Below are 19498 nucleotides of genomic sequence, written 5' to 3'. Positions count from 1 at the left end.
ACCTTCTGCCCATAGTTGCGCAAATGAAGGACCACTGTTCCCGTTGGGCCAATTTACCACTAAACCTTCTGGGGCGAAATTAATGTCTTAAAAATAATTTACTTACCCAAGCTCTTTCATCAACATCTTTCGGAATTGCCCGATATGGATACCCCAAGGTTTCTTTAGAGACTTAGACACCTGTATTAGTTCTTTCCCGTGGCGGGGATCGTCTGCTCGTATAGCAAGATCGACTCTACAGCTTCCTGTGAGTTGTGGGGGTCTAGCCTTACCTAACCTACTAGTGTACTATTGGGCAGCCATTTAGTCACAATTAGGTGGTGGTTTGAACAATCCAGGGCCAACGCGGCGGTCTGCCTGGAGGCGGCTATCTTGGGGTCCCTCACCGAACTAAGCAACCTGGCATATCGCGGAGCCTCGTCGTACTCATTTTTGCCTGCTCCTACTAAGGCCACCCTGCGTGTTTGGGGGGTGGCTAGGCGAAGGTTTTTATCTCCCAATCAATGGTCTCCATATTGTCCGTTGTGGGGGAATTCAGCCCTCCCGCACTTTAGGACCATTGCGGACCCGCAAGTGTGGGCCCGATGTGGCATTAGAGTGTTGAAGGATGTCATTTCGTCAGGGTCCCTTATTCCCTTTCGCGCTCTTGCAAGCAGACATAATTTCCCTGTGTGGATGTTATTTCGCTACTATCAGTTGCGACATGTCTTCCGTGCACAGTTGCCGACTCCGCCTGTCCTTCAGGCTGATGTGGTCGAGGAGCTACTGTCTCAGGAATCTCTGCATAAACCCCTATCTACGCTGTACTTGACATTGCTTAGGAAAGACTCGCCAAAAATGGAGGTACTATGGATTAAGTGGAAGTCGAATATCCCGGCTTTAGACAGGGAATCATGGGAAGAATGTTTTGAAAATAGTTTCCATCTAGTGATCTCCTCTAGGGATAAATTAATTCAAGCCAAGTTCCTACACAGGATAAATTTTACGCCTCAGATACTGCACAGAATATATCCACAGAAGTCCCCGAATTGCCCACGCTGCCAATCACCAGATAGTGACTATATCCATATGTTCTGGAACTGTCCTAGACTCTCCGGCTATTGGGCTGCTATAGAGGAATTCATTAATGTTCACCTTCAATTGGAGATATCTCTATCGGCCAAGTTGGCCTTGCTGGGTATACAGGACGATGAACAGAGGCCCCGATATACTAAGTTGCTATTATCGCTGCTACTTTTTTATGCTAAAAAGGATATTCTACTAAAATGGACATCTCATCGACCTCCTACAATAAGAGCATGGGAAAACTCGATTAACCACTTGCCGACCGCCTCACGCCGATGTACGTTGGCAGAATGACACGGGCAGGCAGAATCACGTACCTGTACGTGATCTGCCTCCCGCGGGGGTCCATCGGCTTGTGTCTGGGAGCGATGAGAGGCGAGGGGGAGACCATCCATTTGTGGCCCCCCCCTCGCGATCGCTCCCAGCCAATCGGATTCTTCCTCTGCTGCTGTATGATAAACAGCAGCAAAGGAAATGATGTCATCTCTCCTCGGCTCGGTATTTTCCGTTCCGGCGCCGAGGAGAGAAGACTTCACTGTGAGTGCACAACACACACACACACAGTAGAACATGCCAGGCACACATTACACCCCCGATCCCCCCCAATCACCCCCCAATCACCCCCCCCGTCACACTGACACCAAGCAGTTTTTTTTTTCTGATTACTGCATGGTGTCAGTTTGTGACAGTTAGTGTGGTAGGGCAGTTAGTATTAGCCCCCTTTAGGTCTAGGGTACCCCCCTAACCCCCCCAATAAAGTTTTAACCCCTTGATCACCCCCCGTCGCCAGTGTCACTAAGCGATCATTTTTCTGATCGCTGTATTAGTGTCACTGGTGACGCTAGTTAGTGAGGTAAATATTTAGGTTCGCCGTCAGCATTTTATAGCGACAGGGACCCCCATATACTATCTAATAAATGTTTTAACCCCTTGATTGCCCCCTAGTTAACCCTTTCACCAGTGATCACCGTATAACCGTTACGGGTGACGCTGGTTATTTCGTTTATTTTTTATAGTGTCAGGGAACCCGCCGTTTATTACCTAATAAAGGTTTAGCCCCCTGATCGCCCGGCGGTGATATGCATCACCCCAGGCAACGTCAGATTAGCGCCAGTACCGCTAACACCTACGCACGCAGCATACGCCTCCCTTAGTGGTATAGTGTCTGAACGGATCGATATCTGATCCGATCAGATCTATACTAGTGTCCCCAGCAGTTTAGGGTTCCCAAAAACGCAGTGTTAATGGGATCAGCCCAGATACCTGCTAGCACCTTGCGTTTTGCCCCTCCGCCCGGCCCAGCCCACCCAAGTGCAGTATCGATCACTGTCACAAAACACTAAACGCATAACCGCAGCGTTCGCAGAGTCAGGCCTGATCCCTGCGATCGTTAACAGTTTTTTTTTGTAGCGTTTTGGTGAAGTGGCAAGCACCAGCAGCCTAGTACACCCCAGTCGTAGTCAAACCAGCACTGCAGTAACACTTGGTGACGTGGCGAGTCCCATAAATGCAGTTCAAGCTGGCGAGGTGGCAAGCGCAAGTAGTGTCCCGCTGCCACCAAGAAGAATACAAACACAGGCCCGTTGTGCCCATAGTGCCCTTCCTGCTGCATTCGCCAATCCTAATTGGGAACCCACCACTTCTGCAGCACCCGTACTTCCCCCATTCACATCCCCAACCAAATGCAGTCGGCTGCATGAGAGGCATTTTTATGTCCTCCCGAGTACCCCTACCCAACGAACCCCCCCCAAAAAAGATGTTGTGTCTGCAGCAAGCGCGGATATAGGCGTGACACCCGCTATTATTGTCCCTCCTGTCCTGACAATCCTGGTCTTTGCATTGGTGAATGTTTTGAACGTTACCATTCACTAGTTGAGTATTAGCGTAGGGTACAGCATTGCACAGACTAGGCACACTTTCACAGGGTCTCCCAAGAAGCCATCGCATTTTGAGAGACCCGAACCTGGAAACGATTACAGTTATAAAAGTTAGTTAGAAAAAAAAGTGTAAAAAAAAAAAACACAAAAAAATATATAAAATAAAAAAAAGTAGTTGTCGTTTTATTGTTCTCTCTCTCTCTCTATTCTCTCTCTATTGTTCTGCTCTTTTTTACTGTATTCTATTCTGCAATGTTTTATTGTTATTATGTTTTATCATGTTTGCTTTTCAGGTATGCAATTTTTTATACTTTACCGTTTACTGTGTTTTATTGTTAACCATTTTTTTGTCTTCAGGTACGCAATTCACGACTTTGAGTGGTTATACCAGAATGATGCCTGCAGGTTTAGGTATCATCTTGGTATCATTCTTTTCAGCCAGCGGTCGGCTTTCATGTAAAAGCTATCCTAGAGGCTAATTAGCCTCTAGACTGCTTTTACAAGCAGTGGGAGTGAATGCCCCCCCCCCCCCCCCACCGTCTTCCGTGTTTTTCTCTGGCTCTTCTGTCTCAACAGGGAACCTGAGAATGCAGCCGGTGATTTAGCCAGCTGACCATAGAGCTGATCAGAAACCAGAGTGGCTCCAAACATCTCTATGGCCTAAGAAACTGGAAGCTACGAGCATTTCATGACTTAGATTTTGCCGGATGTAAACAGCGCCATTGGGAAATTGGGAAAGCATTTTATCACACCGATCTTGGCGTGGTCAGATGCTTTGAGGGCAGAGGAGAGATCTAGGGTCTAATAGACCCCAATTTTTTCAAAAAAGAGTACCTGTCACTACCTATTGCTATCATAGGGGATATTTACATTCCCTGAGATAACAATAAAAATGATTAAAAAAAAAATAAAAATGAAAGGAATAGTTTAAAAATAAGATAAAAAAGCAAAAAAATAATAAAGGGAAAAAAATAAATAAAAAGTACCCTTGTCCCCCCCTGCTCTTGTGCTAAAGCGAACGCAATCATCGGTCTGGCGTCAATTGCACCATGCATGTGAGGTATCACCGCGAAGGTCAGATCGAGGGCAGTAATTTTAGCAGTAGACCTCCTCTGTAAATCTAAAGTGGTAACCTGTAAAGGCTTTTAAAGGCTTTTAAAAATGTATTTATTTTGTTACCACTGCACGTTTGTGCGCAATTTTAAAGCATGTCATATGGGGATACCACATGTGTGGGACTTTTTGGGAGCTTAACCGCGTACGGGGCCCCGAAAACCCATTCACCGCCTTCAGGATTTCTAAGGGTGTAAATTTTTGATTTCACTCCTCACTGCCTATCACTGTTTCGGAGGCCATGGAATACCCAGGTGGCACAAACCCCCCCCAAATGACCCTATTTTGGAAAGTAGACACCCCAAGCTATTTGCTAAGAGGTATAGTGAGTATTTTGCAGACCTCACTTTTTGTCACAAAGTTTTGAAAATTGAAAAAAGAAAAAAAAAAAGTTTTTTTCTTGTCTTTCTTCATTTTCAAAAACAAATAAGAGCTGCAAAATACTCACCATGCCTCTCAGCAAATAGCTTGGGGTGTCTACTTTGCAAAATGGGGTTATTTGGGGGGATTTTGTGCCATCTGGGCATTCCATGGCCTCCGAAACTGTGATAGGCAGTGAGGAGTGAAATCAAAAATTTACACCCTTAGAAATCCTGAAGGCGGTGATTGCTTTTTGGGGCCCCGTACGCGGTTAGGCTCCCAAAAAGTCCCACACATGTGGTATCCCTATACTCAGGAGAAGCAGCTAAATGTATTTTGGGGTGTAATTCCACATATGCCCATGGCCTGTGTGAGCAATATATCATTTAGTGACAACTTTGTGCAAAAAAAAAAAAGTGTCACTTTCCCGCAACTTGTGTCAAAATATAAAATATTCCATGGACTCAACATGCCTCTCAGCAAATAGCTTGGGGTGTCTACTTTCCGAAATTGGGTCATTTGGGGGGTTTTGTGCCATCTGGGCATTTTATGGCCTTCAAAACTGTGATCGGTAGTGAGGAGAGAAATCAAAAATTTACGCCCTTAGAAATCCTGAAGGCGGTGATTGGTTTTTGGGGCCCCGTACGCGTCTAGGCTCCAAAAAGTCCCACACATGTGGTATCCCCGTACTCAGGAGAAGCAGCTGAATGTATTTTGGGGTGCAATTCCACATATGCCCATGGCCTGTGTGAGCAATATATCATTTAGTGACAACTTTTTGTAATTTTTTTTTTTGTCATTATTCAATCACTTGGGACAAAAAAAATTAATATTCAATGGGCTCAACATGCCTCTTAGCAATTTCCTTGGGGTGTCTACTTTCCAAAATGGGGTCATTGGGGGGGGGGGGTTGTACTGCCCTGAGATTTTAGCACCTCAAGAAATGACATAGGCAGTCATAAACTAAAAGCTGTGTAAATTCCAGAAAATGTACCTTAGTTTGTAGACGCTATAACTTTTGCGCAAACCAATAAATATACGCTTATTGACATTTTTTTTTTTTACCAAAGACATGTGGCCGAATACATTTTGGCCTAAATGTATGACTAAAATTGAGTTTATTGGATTTTTTTTATAACAAAAAGTAGAAAATGTAATTTTTTAAAAAAAATCTTTTTCCGTTTATAGCGCAAAAAATGAAAACCGCAGAGGTGATCAAATAACATCAAAAGAAAGCTCTATTTGTGGGAAGAAAAGGACGCAAATTTCGTTTGGGTACAGCATTGCATGACTGCGCAATTAGCAGTTAAAGTGACGCAGTGCCAAATTGTAAAAAGTGCTCTGGTCAGGAAGGGAGTAAATCTTTCCAGGGCTGAAGTGGTTAATGCTATCCTACCTATGTATAAACTAACCTATATAAGTAGAGGTTGCCCCCAGAAGTTTGCACGGGTTTGGCAGCCGTGGACTGACCCCATCTAACCTCCCACCTTATAGAAGTTCTAAACCTGCTCAGATGGCCTATATTGCATGTTGTTTGGGATGGTTTTTCTCCCCCCACCCCCATCCCTTTTAATTTTTTTTGTTTTTTTTGTTATGTTTTGCCTCCCTCCTGCTACTGTATTTGGTTATCCCCCTCGCTCATGAAGATATAAGTATGGGGTAACTCAATGTAAGTTTATATTGCCTGAAGCTTGCTGTATACATGTCGTATATTTATCTGTATATCTGATATACTATTTTCGAGATTATTATGTACTGCATTTCATATTTTCTCAAATAAAGACCAACCTTTTTGTTAAAAAAAAAAAAGAATGAAAGATAGGCGTTACGGACCAAATTCCAGCAATAAGGGTACATGTTCAAATTACATCAACCAATCACAATGTCACAATATCATTATGTCACCTAGACAGATATTCCTATGTATAGTTTAGTTTTAAACACAAGACCCATCTTACACAACAATATATTTTTACTTAATCAGCAAGCTAACTTTTAAATGTGCAGTTCGTATATTAGATTGCAAAACACAAGGGGGCTTTTTACATGCCCCTTTCAACACCTGTCTGTGTGAATTATTGCCACCGCACTACACTCCCCTAACTTTAAACTTCAAAACTCTGTTTGCTACTTTACAGCTTCAGACTCCTTATAGGAAACCTGTGATGAAAAAATATATAGACTACCAGGGCTGACCTCTTCTGGAATTGCTAGGTGCCTGCCATGCTGGTCCTCTGGCTTCAGTGTTCCCTGAGATACTGACCCAGAAGAATGACATCAGGATTATGACTTTGCTTACTTACTTCTGAGTCAGTGTCCTAAAAAGTACGACAGCCAGGCCACTAACATTTTCAATGGGAAGTAAGCAGTCTTGTATTACTTGTCTTCCTTCACAGCAATCAGTGGCAGTAGGCTCCTTCTGACCAGCTCATGTTAGAGACTTTGAAAAAGTGAGTAAAAGATGCTAAGCCATCATAGAGCAATAGTTGCCAACCATTAGTCCATTGATTACTGATGGTCCACAAGAAAATTTTGGTTTCCAGCCCCTGTGAACTCAGAGGGAGGATTCGGGAGTAGTGCAGAAAGTAGGAGGTGAAGAAGGAGGTGATTTCTAATAGTAACGCTGATCACAGACTGTAAATGAATAGGGGTGTCCAAAATAGGCTGTAAAAAGAGGTGTGCCATATCCCAAGTAAATATGGAAATGGAAGATCCCCTAGGGGTGGGACTTTAAAGGCACTACTCAGGCATGAAATATATATATCAAAAAGTATAAAGTTTATTAAATACATGAAACACAGATAATGAAAATGTAATAAAAGCAAGGATGCATCATGTAGTACAGACGTTTCAGCAAAAATGACAAAATATATAGTCCCAAACCCAACGACGTTTCAGACATGAGTTGTAGTCTTCTTCATCAGGGGTTTTCACAGGGAGTATAATATCTATGAGATTCAAATGTATAAGCATCAATAGATGGATCATACCACATTCATGCAAACACAGTGAATACAGAAGATATGTAATACTCACATCATAATCGCTAAAGAAGTACATAAATGCATCCAAATAAATTGATAAAAACAGATGAGGCATGGAGTATCCCATAGATCCCGTCCAAAAATTGGCAAAAAAACGGCAACAAAAGCAGGGCCAGTACGTAAAAGGCGAGGGACTGTGTCTACCTCCTCGCATCCGAGTAACCCCACCAGGTTCCAAATACTTCAGACCATAGGCGGGGTGACATGTGCATTGGGGCCCAGAAAAGAAGGAGGATCTGGAAAGGAGAAGAAAAAGCATGGGACATGAATGGAAGTACAAAATATCAAAAGACAGAGGGTGTGTATGTGGAAGGGGGATAGAGATATTATAAATCCCCCAACCAAATCAAACATATAGTATTGCATCAAACCTACCCAGATTAACAGGTGGCAGCGCTCACAAGCCAGTAACAGAGTGGATGAGGCAGTTGTGGGGTCAGGGAGGACACACAAGGGGCCCTGCCTCTGGAGGTGTGGCTTAGGGGAGGACACACTCAGCTGTTTGGCATTTCGCTGAACAGCTGAACACGGGGATTACATATATATCAGTAGTTAGAGCAGTTCAGGTAGGGCCTGTGGCATGACGTTCTTTGGATGAACCTCTGTCTAGGTAAGGCACAATATATACTCTCCCTCTTTACACTCCTTGGCTGTCTTTTGTGACACATTAATCAGCTTAGTTACAAGCTTTCCCCTGACATTATTATATTTTTTGTTGGGCATTGCCTATCTTTCTACAGTACTATCAATAGACAGCGGTCCACTTGTATGTCCTCCCTGACCCCACAACTGCCTCATCCACTCTGTTACTGGCTTATGAGCGCTGCCACCTGTTAACCTGGGTAGGTTTGATGCAATACAATATGTTTGATTTGGTTGGGGGATTTATAATATCTCTATCCCCCCTTCCACATACACACCCTCTGTCTTTTGATATTTTGTACTTCCATTCATGTCCCGTGCTTTTTCTTCTCCTTTCCAGATCCTCCTTCTTTTCTGGGCCCCAGTGCACATGTCACCCTGCCTATGGTCTGAAGTATTTGGAACCTGGTGGGGTTACTCGGATGCGAGGAGGTAGACACAGTCCCCCGACTTTTACGTACTGGCCCTGCTTTTGTTGCCATTTTTTTGCCAATTTTTGGACGGGATCTATGGGATACTCCATGCCTCATCTGTTTTTATCAATTTATTTGGATACATTTATGTACTTCTTTAGCGATTATGATGTGAGTATTACATATCTTCTGTATTCACTGTGTATGCATTTATGTGGTATGATCCATCTATTGATTCTTATACATTTGAATCTCATAGATATTATACTCCCTGTGAAAACCCCTGATGAAGGAGACTACAACTCATCTCTGAAACGTCGTTGGGTTTGGGACTATATATTTTGTCATTTTTGCTGAAACGTCTGTACTACATGATGCATCCTTGCTTTTATTACATTTTCATTATCTGTGTTTCATGTATTTAATAAACTTTATACTTTTTGATATATATATTTCATGCCTGAGTAGTGCCTTAAAGTCCCACCCCTGGGGGGATCTTCCATTTCCTGATCACAGACTGTGGGAGGGAGCACGGAGCTTTGCTGGATGAGGAGGTGAGATCCAATGATGAGTATGTGTAAAGCAGCAGTGTGATGCAGAGTGTGGGCGATGGGCGGGGGGGGGGGCAGAAAGCCACAGCATTGTGTGTGTAAGGCAGCAGTGTGATCCAGGATGAGGGGGGCAGAGAGCCGGAGCATTGTGTGTATAAGGCAGCAATGTAATCCAGGATGAGGGGGGCAGAGAGCTGGAGCATTGTGTGTATAAGGCAGCAATGTGATCCAGGATGGGGGAGGCAGAGAGCTGGAGCATTGTGTGTATAAGGCATGTAAAATTCATTTTAGTGGTCCGCAGGACTTAAAATTGTTTATTGGTCCGTGAGATTCGAAAGGTTGGCAACCACTGTCATAGAGGACTTAAGGAGGAGTTCCACTCATTTTTCAGTTTATTAAAAGTCAGCAGCTACAAAAAGTAGCTGTTGACTTTTAATAGACAGACACTCACCTGTCCCACAGTCCAGTGATGTGGCTGCCCTGAAGCCTCGCTCCTCTCCCCCTCCTCTCTGCGGCGACCGTCATTGCAACTGTGGGCACCCGGCTGAGACAGCTTGCATCTTCTCAGCCGGGCGCGCACTGCACATGCGCGAGTCGTGCTGTGCTCTCCTAGTAGCCAGGCAATCTTCTGGGACCTGTGACGTGTCCCAGAAGATTGCTGAAAAGGAGGGGCCGCCTAGGAGGATAGGAGGACTCGCCTAGGCGGGCAGAAGACAGAAGGCGGAAGTGGGACAGGAAGTACCTGTCAAAACCAGGTACCCACTCCCCCCCCCAAAAAAAAATTACATGCCGCATGTGGCATGTCAGGGGGCGAGGAGTCCTTAAAGCAGAAGTTCCACTTTTGGGTGGAACTCCCCTTTAAGCAAAATGTATAAATGTATCAGGAATCAATGTATACACCACACAGAGAAATGTTTACAGGCTCAAGTTTCTGTATCAATTATGTAGCATGGGGGACGCTGACACAACCAAAAAGTGCTGTACCAGAAATAAAAAAAAGTATGCCTATACTGACTGCTGTTTTGTACACAATAGACATAAACTAATATAATGTTATGTGTATACAGACTGGTTACAGGCAGCATGGATGGCAGTGTGAAGCAGTGGGATTACATGTCAAATTCTATCAACTTCATGAAGATGCTGAGACTAGGAAGTTCAGGTCTGTGCTCTTCAAGCTTTATCTGCATAACTCTCTTCCCTGTATTGTGGACATACAGTACCTTGAATAGGACCCATGGTTGTTTTTATGTTTCCCAGAACAACCAAGAGTTGGAATCAGTGACGTCACTTACGCAGAGCACAGTAATTATCGGTATGTACCACTGACACACTTGGCTGAAAAGTTTTTTCCTGCTCTGCACGACTCTGAACTGATGACAATAAATTTCAATTGACAGGTATATAATATCAGTTTCTTGTGATGGACAGATTCGAATTTTCCAGGTAAGCTATTGGGCTTATTATATAAGGAGGAAAGCATGGTGCAAAGTGCATAGCAATCAGCAGGTATCTGTCATTACTCTGGCTGCTATAAACTGTTAAATTGTTATACTGTATATAACTCTGGGATGCAATATAAAAAGCAATCTGACTACAAAGAGAAGATGCCTGGTTTCATGTACAGGCGGTCCCTTAGTTACAAACATCCGACTTACAAACGACTTATAAACAGAGGGCGACAACAGGAAGTGAGAGGAAATCTACCCCTAGGAAGGAAAATTCACTCCTGTAATGCCCTGTAAACACGATTGGAAATTCTACCAGCAAAAATCCGATGTGAGCTTTTGGTCGGAAATTCCGACCATGTGTATGCTCCATCGGACTTTTGCTGGCGGAATTTCCGCTAGCAAAAGATTGAGAGCAGGTTCTCTATTTTTCTGATGGAAAAAGTTCCTATCGGAAATTCTGATCGTCTGTAGCAATTCCGACGTGCAAAATTCCTATGCATGCTCGGAAGCATTGAACTTCAGTTTCTTGGCTCGTCGTAGATCACCGCGTTCTTGACGGTCGAAAGTTCAGAGAACTTTTGTGTGACCATGTGTATACAAGGCAAGCTTGAGCGGAATTCCGTCGGAAAAACCATCCAAGGTTTTTCTGATGGAAATTCCAATCGCTTGTACGCGGCATTAGAGTTATCATGGGAAAAAGGTGTCTCCACTGAATTTTATCACCTTGTTTCCATAACAACTCAAAATTTTCAAAACCCAATTGTCATTGGGACAGAAAGTAAGGTGAAATCTTCTAAACAGGGGCACAGACAGCAAAACAAACGTTACAGGGGTGTTAACCCTTCCCTATATTATCCAAAAAGCTTAAAAATTATTTTTTTGGCTGGAGCTACAGTTAAAAAATGTACCTGTTCCGACTTACAAAAATATTCAAACCTACAGACCCTATCTTGTTTATAACCCGGGGGCTGCTTGTATTGCACTTTTGTGGGGTGGTTTTGTACACAATAGAGAGGAACCTTACCTACGTTACCTTATTCAGAAGCTAAATGAGCGTAAGAGAAATTATGGGTGATCAATACGTGTTTTTGGACATTGTAGTGGGTTTGCAGTATTTTTTCATCCTCCATTTTGGTTATTTTACAAGAAATGTGCATAAAAGCATGCATGAAAGACATCTACATGTGCCTATACCCTTGTGACAGGTAATAATGCAGTCAAGCTGCAGCTTACAGGAGTTTCATTAATTGCCATGAACAGTCTAAACTAGTCTCAAATCCAGTTATTGTGTGATGCACAAGCCTTTTTTAAGTAAAAATACTTCTACCTCACCTCATTGAGCCAAATCCTCCTTAATTTGTGTCTCATATGCTCTCCCCACCAGACACTGCAGCTCACTGCCAGAGGCTTTTAGCAGCAGCAGCAGAGTACTGCCAATCCAGAAAGCAGTGGGCAGGGCTAGGTGTGGCCTGCTGTTGATTGACAAGCCTTAGGCTTGTGATTTAGCAGAGACAATTTTCATAGCCATGTCTTCTCATTGCCCTGTAGTGCAAGCAGGCACAAAGGGGATTTTTAGGACTTTGCAGGGGGACTTAGGAAAAACTGTAAATGCAGATGCACTTAAAACAATTAAGGGCTGCAGCACATATTTAAAATGTTTTAATGTGAGGCCATAATTCCACTTTAAGTAATATTCCACTTTCCAGCTTGTGTGAATGACTCTCTGCTTTTTCTAAACATGGGCGCCAGGATATCAGCACAGAAAAAATAAAAAAAACAAATGAATGCTTTTTTTCTAGAATTCATGCAGTGTATATAGTGCACCTAGAGTATTCTTTTTTTTAACTATAGTGGCGGCACACTTCAAGTGCACATATGTGCATAATGCCTTAAACAAATGATCATGAATTGTCCTTTATGTAGAAAACGACATGCCATGCGAATAGGTTTAAATGGGCTAAACAAAAATATTGGCATTGCCATCAATCTCTTGTATAAGAATAGTGAAATGGGGAATGCGTTAAATAGTTTATCCCTCTTTATTTCAAAGGATCAGCACGAAGCATCAATTTCAGTTGAAAATTACCCACATTGCACCTGGGAAAATCATATGGTAAGTGAATTGTGTAACTTTTATGAGGGAGACCAAAAATGGAAGGCTATACCTCATAGAAAATGCAATGTTTCCTACATACCTTGCTACAAAATATGTATTTTGAAAAGTATAAGGGCTGGTTCACACCAGATGTGTTTTTCACGTGCATCCAGAACACATGCACAATGTTTGCTATGGATTCCAATGGCCCTAGATCACACCAGTGCAGTCAGTTCCAGTGCTTTTAACAAAAGTACAATCTACTGCATTTTTTTCATCTGGAGTGCATCAAAACCCATATAAATGCACCAGAATGCACATTTATTACCTAATGAAGATTTTTCAGGTGTCAAAAAAAAAAAAAAGGAAAAAAAACTAACTGGAATGTACTGAAAACATGTCAAAATGCACAAACACCCATGTATTTACAAATGTGTATGCAAAAACACATTCAGAACACTGAAACTGTGGTGAAAACAAGCCATAAGTCAATTGATCGTTTTCAGGATGTGTACTGTGCTGCCAGCTAAAACGGCATCCTACATGGAAAGAAATAATGAATTTAAGAGAATAATCAGGCTGGGCTCAAATTGTAATAAACATGACTAAGCTTATAGGCATTGCTTTGTGTTCTCCCAGCAAGACAGCAACAGCACGGTAGCAACAAAACTAATAACTGTGCATTGTTAGATGAAAAGTATGCATTGCCTCTGCATGGAAACCAACCACAGATGCCAAAGTATAACACTTTGAAAGTGAATAGTTAGTATGTGCATTTAATGCTTTCTCTGGCTTAAAAAAATGTATTTCATCTGATCTGCTTTGCCAATTTGTCAGATGGTAGGATTGTATGACAATATGTGTTGCCCCACAGTGATAATTATGTAGATAATCCTAATTCAAACAGTTAAAGAAGAAATTTCCTGAACACTATTTGCAACCACACTTACCAAATGCTGTAATTTCAGTTCAGTTTCAAAAATGGCTGCACATTCTGTGAAAATAATTACATAGTTAGTCTGGTTGAAAGAAGACACAAGTCCATCCAGTTCAACCAATACGCTTACTGTTAATGGAAAATCAGCATCTTAAAAGCCGGTTCACACCCAGAATTGCACAGGATCACACTGTGCATTCCTGTGCAATTCAAATGCAGTTCTATGAGATGCGATTTCAGCCTACTCATTTTGAATTGGCTGAAATCACACTGCACCACACCAAAAGAAGTGCATGCACTACTTTTGGAAACTCATTGCAACTGCATCACAGGGTACTTCTATACCGTGCGATCCAGTGCGGGCAAATGCAGTGCGTTTGCGACCTGCGTCTGGGGTGTCATTAACTCAATATTGACACCAGCTGCAGATCGCAACTGCAGTGCGTTTTGAACGTGGTACGGGAAAGGTGTATGGAACGCTGGTTTCCAGCAATGCGTTCTGGTGTGAACTGGCCCTTAAGATATATGTATGTGGGCAAAGTCAAATAGTAGAAGCAGCTTTTTTATTTATTCAAAGTTCACAGAAAACAAAAAATTCTTCCCAAAAGCAACACACCAGGGCTTAGTCAGTGAACAAAAACTCTGCTGTGGTCTGACCCCAAGACCCAGTTTTTCTCTGTTTGAAGCCCCAATTTTAGTTCTTGTATAGCATAGAGAAGATGGAACCGGGCTATCATTTAATACCAGCATATCAAAGAGACATCAGCCGGCTTCTGTCGAAGGATCATGACTGAAAAAGGTCTGCCAACCGGTTCCCTGTCAGCGCTCTCAGCCAATGGATGGAGTGTTCTGGCGGGGGGGCATCCTCCTGTCAGAACACGATAGCACAGAAGGGGGGGGCTGCTGTACTAACATCGGATTGTTAGTACAACATCGGATTGTACTAACATTGGATTGTTAGTACAGCGGCCCTGACCTGAGCTGTCAGGTTTTTTTTGTTCACCCCCCTGGGCTGAACAAAAAAAGGAACTAGTAGTGTGTTTGAGGCTTAACAGTCCAGAATTATAATTATTGCCATGTCCATCTAATGTACATACCTGAAACTAAAGTTATTAGCTAAATGATGATGGTATGAATACAATCAGGTCTCCTTTAATCATACCCAACTCTATGGCTTATGGTCTGAATCAGCCGCTCTGTGGCATGTTTATACGAGGTTCAATGCAAGTCATGCAGGGGATGGATGATGCTGTTTGTTTGTTAAAGCAGTACTACCACAACTGAAAATGCTTCCTTACACCAATGGTCAGTGGAAGTCCCAGGTCTTAGACAGCAGGGATGAGCAATGCCATTTTGTTTTGTTGTGTTACATTGACATAGAAAGAAGGACAGGCCATTGGTGAGAGGATTATTTGAAATGAACTGCAGTAGATTGTTGTTATTCATTAAACAGAAAGAAGGGAAATTCTCCCTGGCTGCATCATCTTCGAATCTCATGGCTACATCAAACTATGCTGGTGAAGTCTGTGTGTGGAGCCTTGGGTCTGGAGATGTGTTTTCTCACCTTAGGATGCCTGAGGGAGAAGAACTTGACAATGGAACAGGTAATAGCTTTGAGTGCTCATCTCCTGCTCTCCTACCATCCTATGATTTATAGAATGTTTCACCTTTTACATAACTATTAGGGCTTGGTTACACGTGTCGATCTTTGAAGATCTGACAGGTATTAAAGAGTGATACTGCCAACCCCTGAATGCCTTTTTTTTTGACAGCCAAACAAACTTTCTAAATGGGAATAACATATTTGACTCGCGGTTGCACCGAGGCCCCAGTCACTTGTATATGTTGTGTTCAGTAGCACCACCACTGCCTACAAAACATGGCAGAGAGGATTTTTGGCACACAGCAAAGCATTGTGGCAGCAGCATATGTACACCCCTGTCTGACTGCTTTGCAGCTTGAGCTTCAAAGTGTAATACCTAGTATTGGACCTGGGCCAACTAGGGCACAGCATTTATTTGGGCAGGGGTGGTAGAAGCTCCTAAAGAACTTTGAGCTTTTTTTTATTGGAGGACACACATTTCCTAGTAAAGTCTCTTCCAGGATAACTTTTCACCTTGTGGGCCAGTCACTTGTATATGTTGTGTTCAGTAGCACTACTGCCTACCAAACATGACAGGGAGGATTTTTGGCACACACCAAAGCATTGTGGCAGCAGAATATGTACACCCCTGTCTGGCTGCTTTGAAGCTTGAGCTTCAAAGTATAATACCTAGTATTGGACCTGGGCCAACTAGGGCACATTATTTATTTGGGCCGGGGTGGTAGAAGCTCCTAAAGAACTTTGAGCTTTTTTATTGGAGGACACACATTTCTTAGTAAAGTCTCTTCCAGGATAACCTTTTACCTTGTGGGCCATTGTCTTGTGAATTTAAATTTTTAGATAAACATGTAAAATAAAACTGTCTTATCAATCATATGTTAAAAGCCTTCTATTTATTTGTGGCATGTCATTTTATATGCACATATGGCATATATACAGTATGTGGCAGATTATACCAGTTAGGTGCTGTGAGTTAATTCCATGTCTGGTTCCTTGGTCTTTTTGGCGGGTTTGGCCCACTTGTCCTGTGTGATATAAATTGGGACAGAGCAGTCAGTCATCCTCCAGAGGTAGTTGGGGTAGGGGGAATCCCCGGAGAGTTCGAGAGAGTCCAAGTGCACCTGTGGGTTGTGAGACTTGTAAAGGAATAAGGGGGAGTATGAGACCCAGAGGAGCAGGAGGATGTCATCCACCACTGCCCACATGTAGAGACTCCTAACTTGGGGTTCACCCTGGAGACAACAGTACTGGAGAATGCCTCCAAAGGACTTACATCTACATGAGAGAGCCTCTGAAGAACTATGATTACTGGAATATGCTTTTGCAGGTATGCCAGGGCAGCACTCAGTCTGTAGTTATAGTTAGGAAATAAGGAATAAATACTGCCTTTGTTTGTTGGACTGTGAGATGTTTATTTTGCACTTTTTCTGAGTAAAGTATTGAAACGTTGTCCCTGCCTAGTCTGAAGTTACTAAAGAGGTGTATCGAAAGTAACTAGCACACATATAGTCAAAGAGTGGGTCTTAACACATTGAGGTATGAATATATCAGCATGGAATGGAGTAATGTCAAAACACATGTGGTTACCTAGAGTAACGGAAGTGTAACAAGCGGCCTGTCAATAGTGTCTACCTGTTATAGGTGGCACAGACTCTAGCAGTAAGAGATGTTGTCAGCACTCCTTCTGCCAGCAGTCTGTCTCTCATAGCAATGGGAGCAGATTGCACCACAGAGGTTCTCTATCCTGTACAGAGGTACGGCAGGTTCAAGTTAAGTGCACTGCGGGGCCCACTCTGCTACTTGAGAGTAGTAGTGGAAAACACTGTACAGGTGGTTGTGGACATTGGCTTAGCGTGTCCCTCCAAAATACAGGTTACAGAGAAGGTGTGCATTGACATGGGGAACCGAGCGTTAACTGGAGAACAATTGCAATGCAATGTACAGTTCCTTGAAAAAGTATTCGCACCCCTTGAAATGTTCAGCATTTTGTCATGTTACAACCAAGAACGTAAATGTTTTTTTTGGGATTTTATGTGATAGACCAACACAAAGTGGCACATAATTGTGAAGTGGAAGGAAAACGATAAATGGTTTTCAACATTTTTTAGAAATAAATATGTGAAAAGTGTGGCGTGCATTTGTATTCAGCCCCCCTGAGTCAATACTTTGTAGAACCACCTTTCGCTGCAATTATACCTGCAAGTCTGTTTGGGAATGTCTCTACTAGGGATGAGCCGAACACCCCCCGGTTCGGTTCGCACCAGAACCCGCGAACGGACCGAAAATTTGCAGGAACGTTAGAACCCCATTGACGTCTATGGGACTCGAATGTTCTAAATCAAAAGTGCTCATTTTAAAGGCTAATTTGCATGGTATTGTCCTAAAAAGGGTTTGGGGACCCGGGTCCTGCCCCAGGGGACATGTATCAATGCAAAAAGAAACTTTTAAAAACGGACGTTTTTTCGGGAGCAGTGATTTTAATGATGCTTAAAGTTAAAAAAGTGAAATATTCCTTTAAATATCGTACCTGGGGGGTGTCTATAGTATGCCTGTAAAGTGTTTCCCGTGCTTAGAACAGTTCCTGCACAAAATGACATTTTTAAAGGAAAAAAAGTCATTTAAAAACTGCTTGTGGCTTTAATGTAATGTCGGGTCCCAGGTATATGGATGAAAATCAGTGAGACAAATGGCATGGATACCCTCCAGTCCATTACCAGGCCCTTTGGGTCCTGTATGGATATTAAGGGGAACCCCGCACCCAAATTAAAAAAAGGAAAGGCGTGGGGCCCCCAGGCCCTATATACTCTGAACAGCAGTATACAGGCGGTGCAAACAAGACAGGGACTGTAGGTTTGTTGTTAAGTAGAATCTGTTTGTAATTTTGAACTGGTACATTTTTTAAGTGTAGCTCCAGCCAAAAAATCTGTTTTTAAGCTTTTTGGAAAACATAGGGAAGGGTTATCACCCCTGTGACATTTGTTTTGCTGTCTGTGCTCCTCTTCAGAAGATTTCACCTCACTTTTTGTCCCAATGACAAATGTTTTTTGAAAATTTGGGGTTTTTAGTGAAACAAGGATTGGTGATAAAGCATCAGTGGAAAGGAGAAAAGTTTTTCCCATATTAACTCTTACAGGAGAGAACTTCCCTTCCTATGGGGTAGATTTCATCTCACTTCCTGTTCTCTCCTTCCGTTTGCAAGTAGGAGTCGTTTGTAAGTTGGATGTTTGAAAGTAGGGGCCTGCCCTATATACTCAGCAGAAATTTGGGCCTTAGGTGTTGTTGTGGCCTCAACACTGTAAGCCCTCACAGGGCCCTGCTGTGAAATATTAGATCAAGAATTGTAATTACATGCCCCTGTTGAAGAGGGCCAGAAAAATTGGGCCTTTGGTGATGGTGGTGCTGGTGCCACAACACTGTAAGTCCTCACAGTTACTCTTGGTGGGCGCTGGAACGGGCCCTGCTGTGAAATATTAGATCAAGAATTCTAATTACATGCCCCTGTTGAACAGGGGCTGAAAAATTGGGCCTTTGGTGGTGGTGGTGGTGGTGCTGGTGGCACAACACTGTAAGTCCTCACAGTTAATCTTGGTGGGCGCAGAAACAGGCCCTGCTGTGAAATATTAGATCAAGAATTGTAATTACATGCCCCTGTTGAACAAGGGCTGGAAAATTGGGCCTTTGATGGTGGTGGTGCTGGTGGCACAACACTGGAAGTCCTCACAGTTAATCTTGGTGGGCGCAGAAACGGGCCCTGCTGTGAAATATTCAATCAAGAATTGTAATTACATGCCCCTGTTGAACAGGGGCTGAAAAATTGGGCATTAGGCACTGGTGCTGGTGCCACAACACTGCAACCCCTCACAGATACTCTAGTTGGAACGCAGGAACGAGCCCTGCTGCAAAGTATTGCATCAAAAATTGTAATTACACGCCCCTGTTAAACAGGGGCTGAAAAATTGGGCCTTAGGCACTGGTGGCGGCGCCCAGAACCAAAAATGTTCTTACAAGCTATCAGCATGATCATTGAGGAGGAAGAGGATAATTACTCAGGATAGTCACTCAGCATCAGCATAGGCAGTCTTTGAAGGGATCTGAGATTTCAAAAAAAATTATTCGGTTACATCAGCATCAGGTGCTTGGTAGCTGGTGGTGATCCAAGACTAATTCATTTTTATGAAGGTCAGTCGATCGACCGAGTCGGTGGACAGACGCACCCTGTGATTGTTTACAAAGCCTCCAGCAGCACTGAATGTGCGTTCCGAAAGAACGCTGGATGCAGGACAGGCCAGTAGCTCAATTGCATACTGTGCAAGCTCTGGCCAGTGATTCATCCTCAAGACCCAGTAA

At 43.0% G+C, this 19498-nt stretch overlaps 1 protein-coding gene across 2 annotated transcripts in view; it reads left to right on the top strand.

Annotated features, from left to right (window-relative positions):
• LOC141111433 (cilia- and flagella-associated protein 337-like) overlaps positions 1–19498 on the top strand; it is an 89723-nt gene that overhangs the window by 43302 nt on the left and 26923 nt on the right. For both annotated transcript variants that reach the window (XM_073603734.1, XM_073603740.1), the window contains 5 exons: positions 10133–10227; positions 10326–10380; positions 10466–10511; positions 12567–12629; positions 15002–15152. In XM_073603734.1, coding sequence (XP_073459835.1) covers positions 10133–10227; positions 10326–10380; positions 10466–10511; positions 12567–12629; positions 15002–15152 — 410 coding nt within the window. The remainder of the gene's footprint in view (positions 1–10132; positions 10228–10325; positions 10381–10465; positions 10512–12566; positions 12630–15001; positions 15153–19498) is intronic.

The sequence above is a fragment of the Aquarana catesbeiana genome, linkage group LG01, assembly GCF_042186555.1.
Source record: "Aquarana catesbeiana isolate 2022-GZ linkage group LG01, ASM4218655v1, whole genome shotgun sequence".
NCBI lineage: Eukaryota > Metazoa > Chordata > Amphibia > Anura > Ranidae > Aquarana > Aquarana catesbeiana.
The sequence above is the reverse complement of the archived record's forward strand: the minus strand, read 5'-3'. Positions and strand labels throughout refer to the sequence as shown.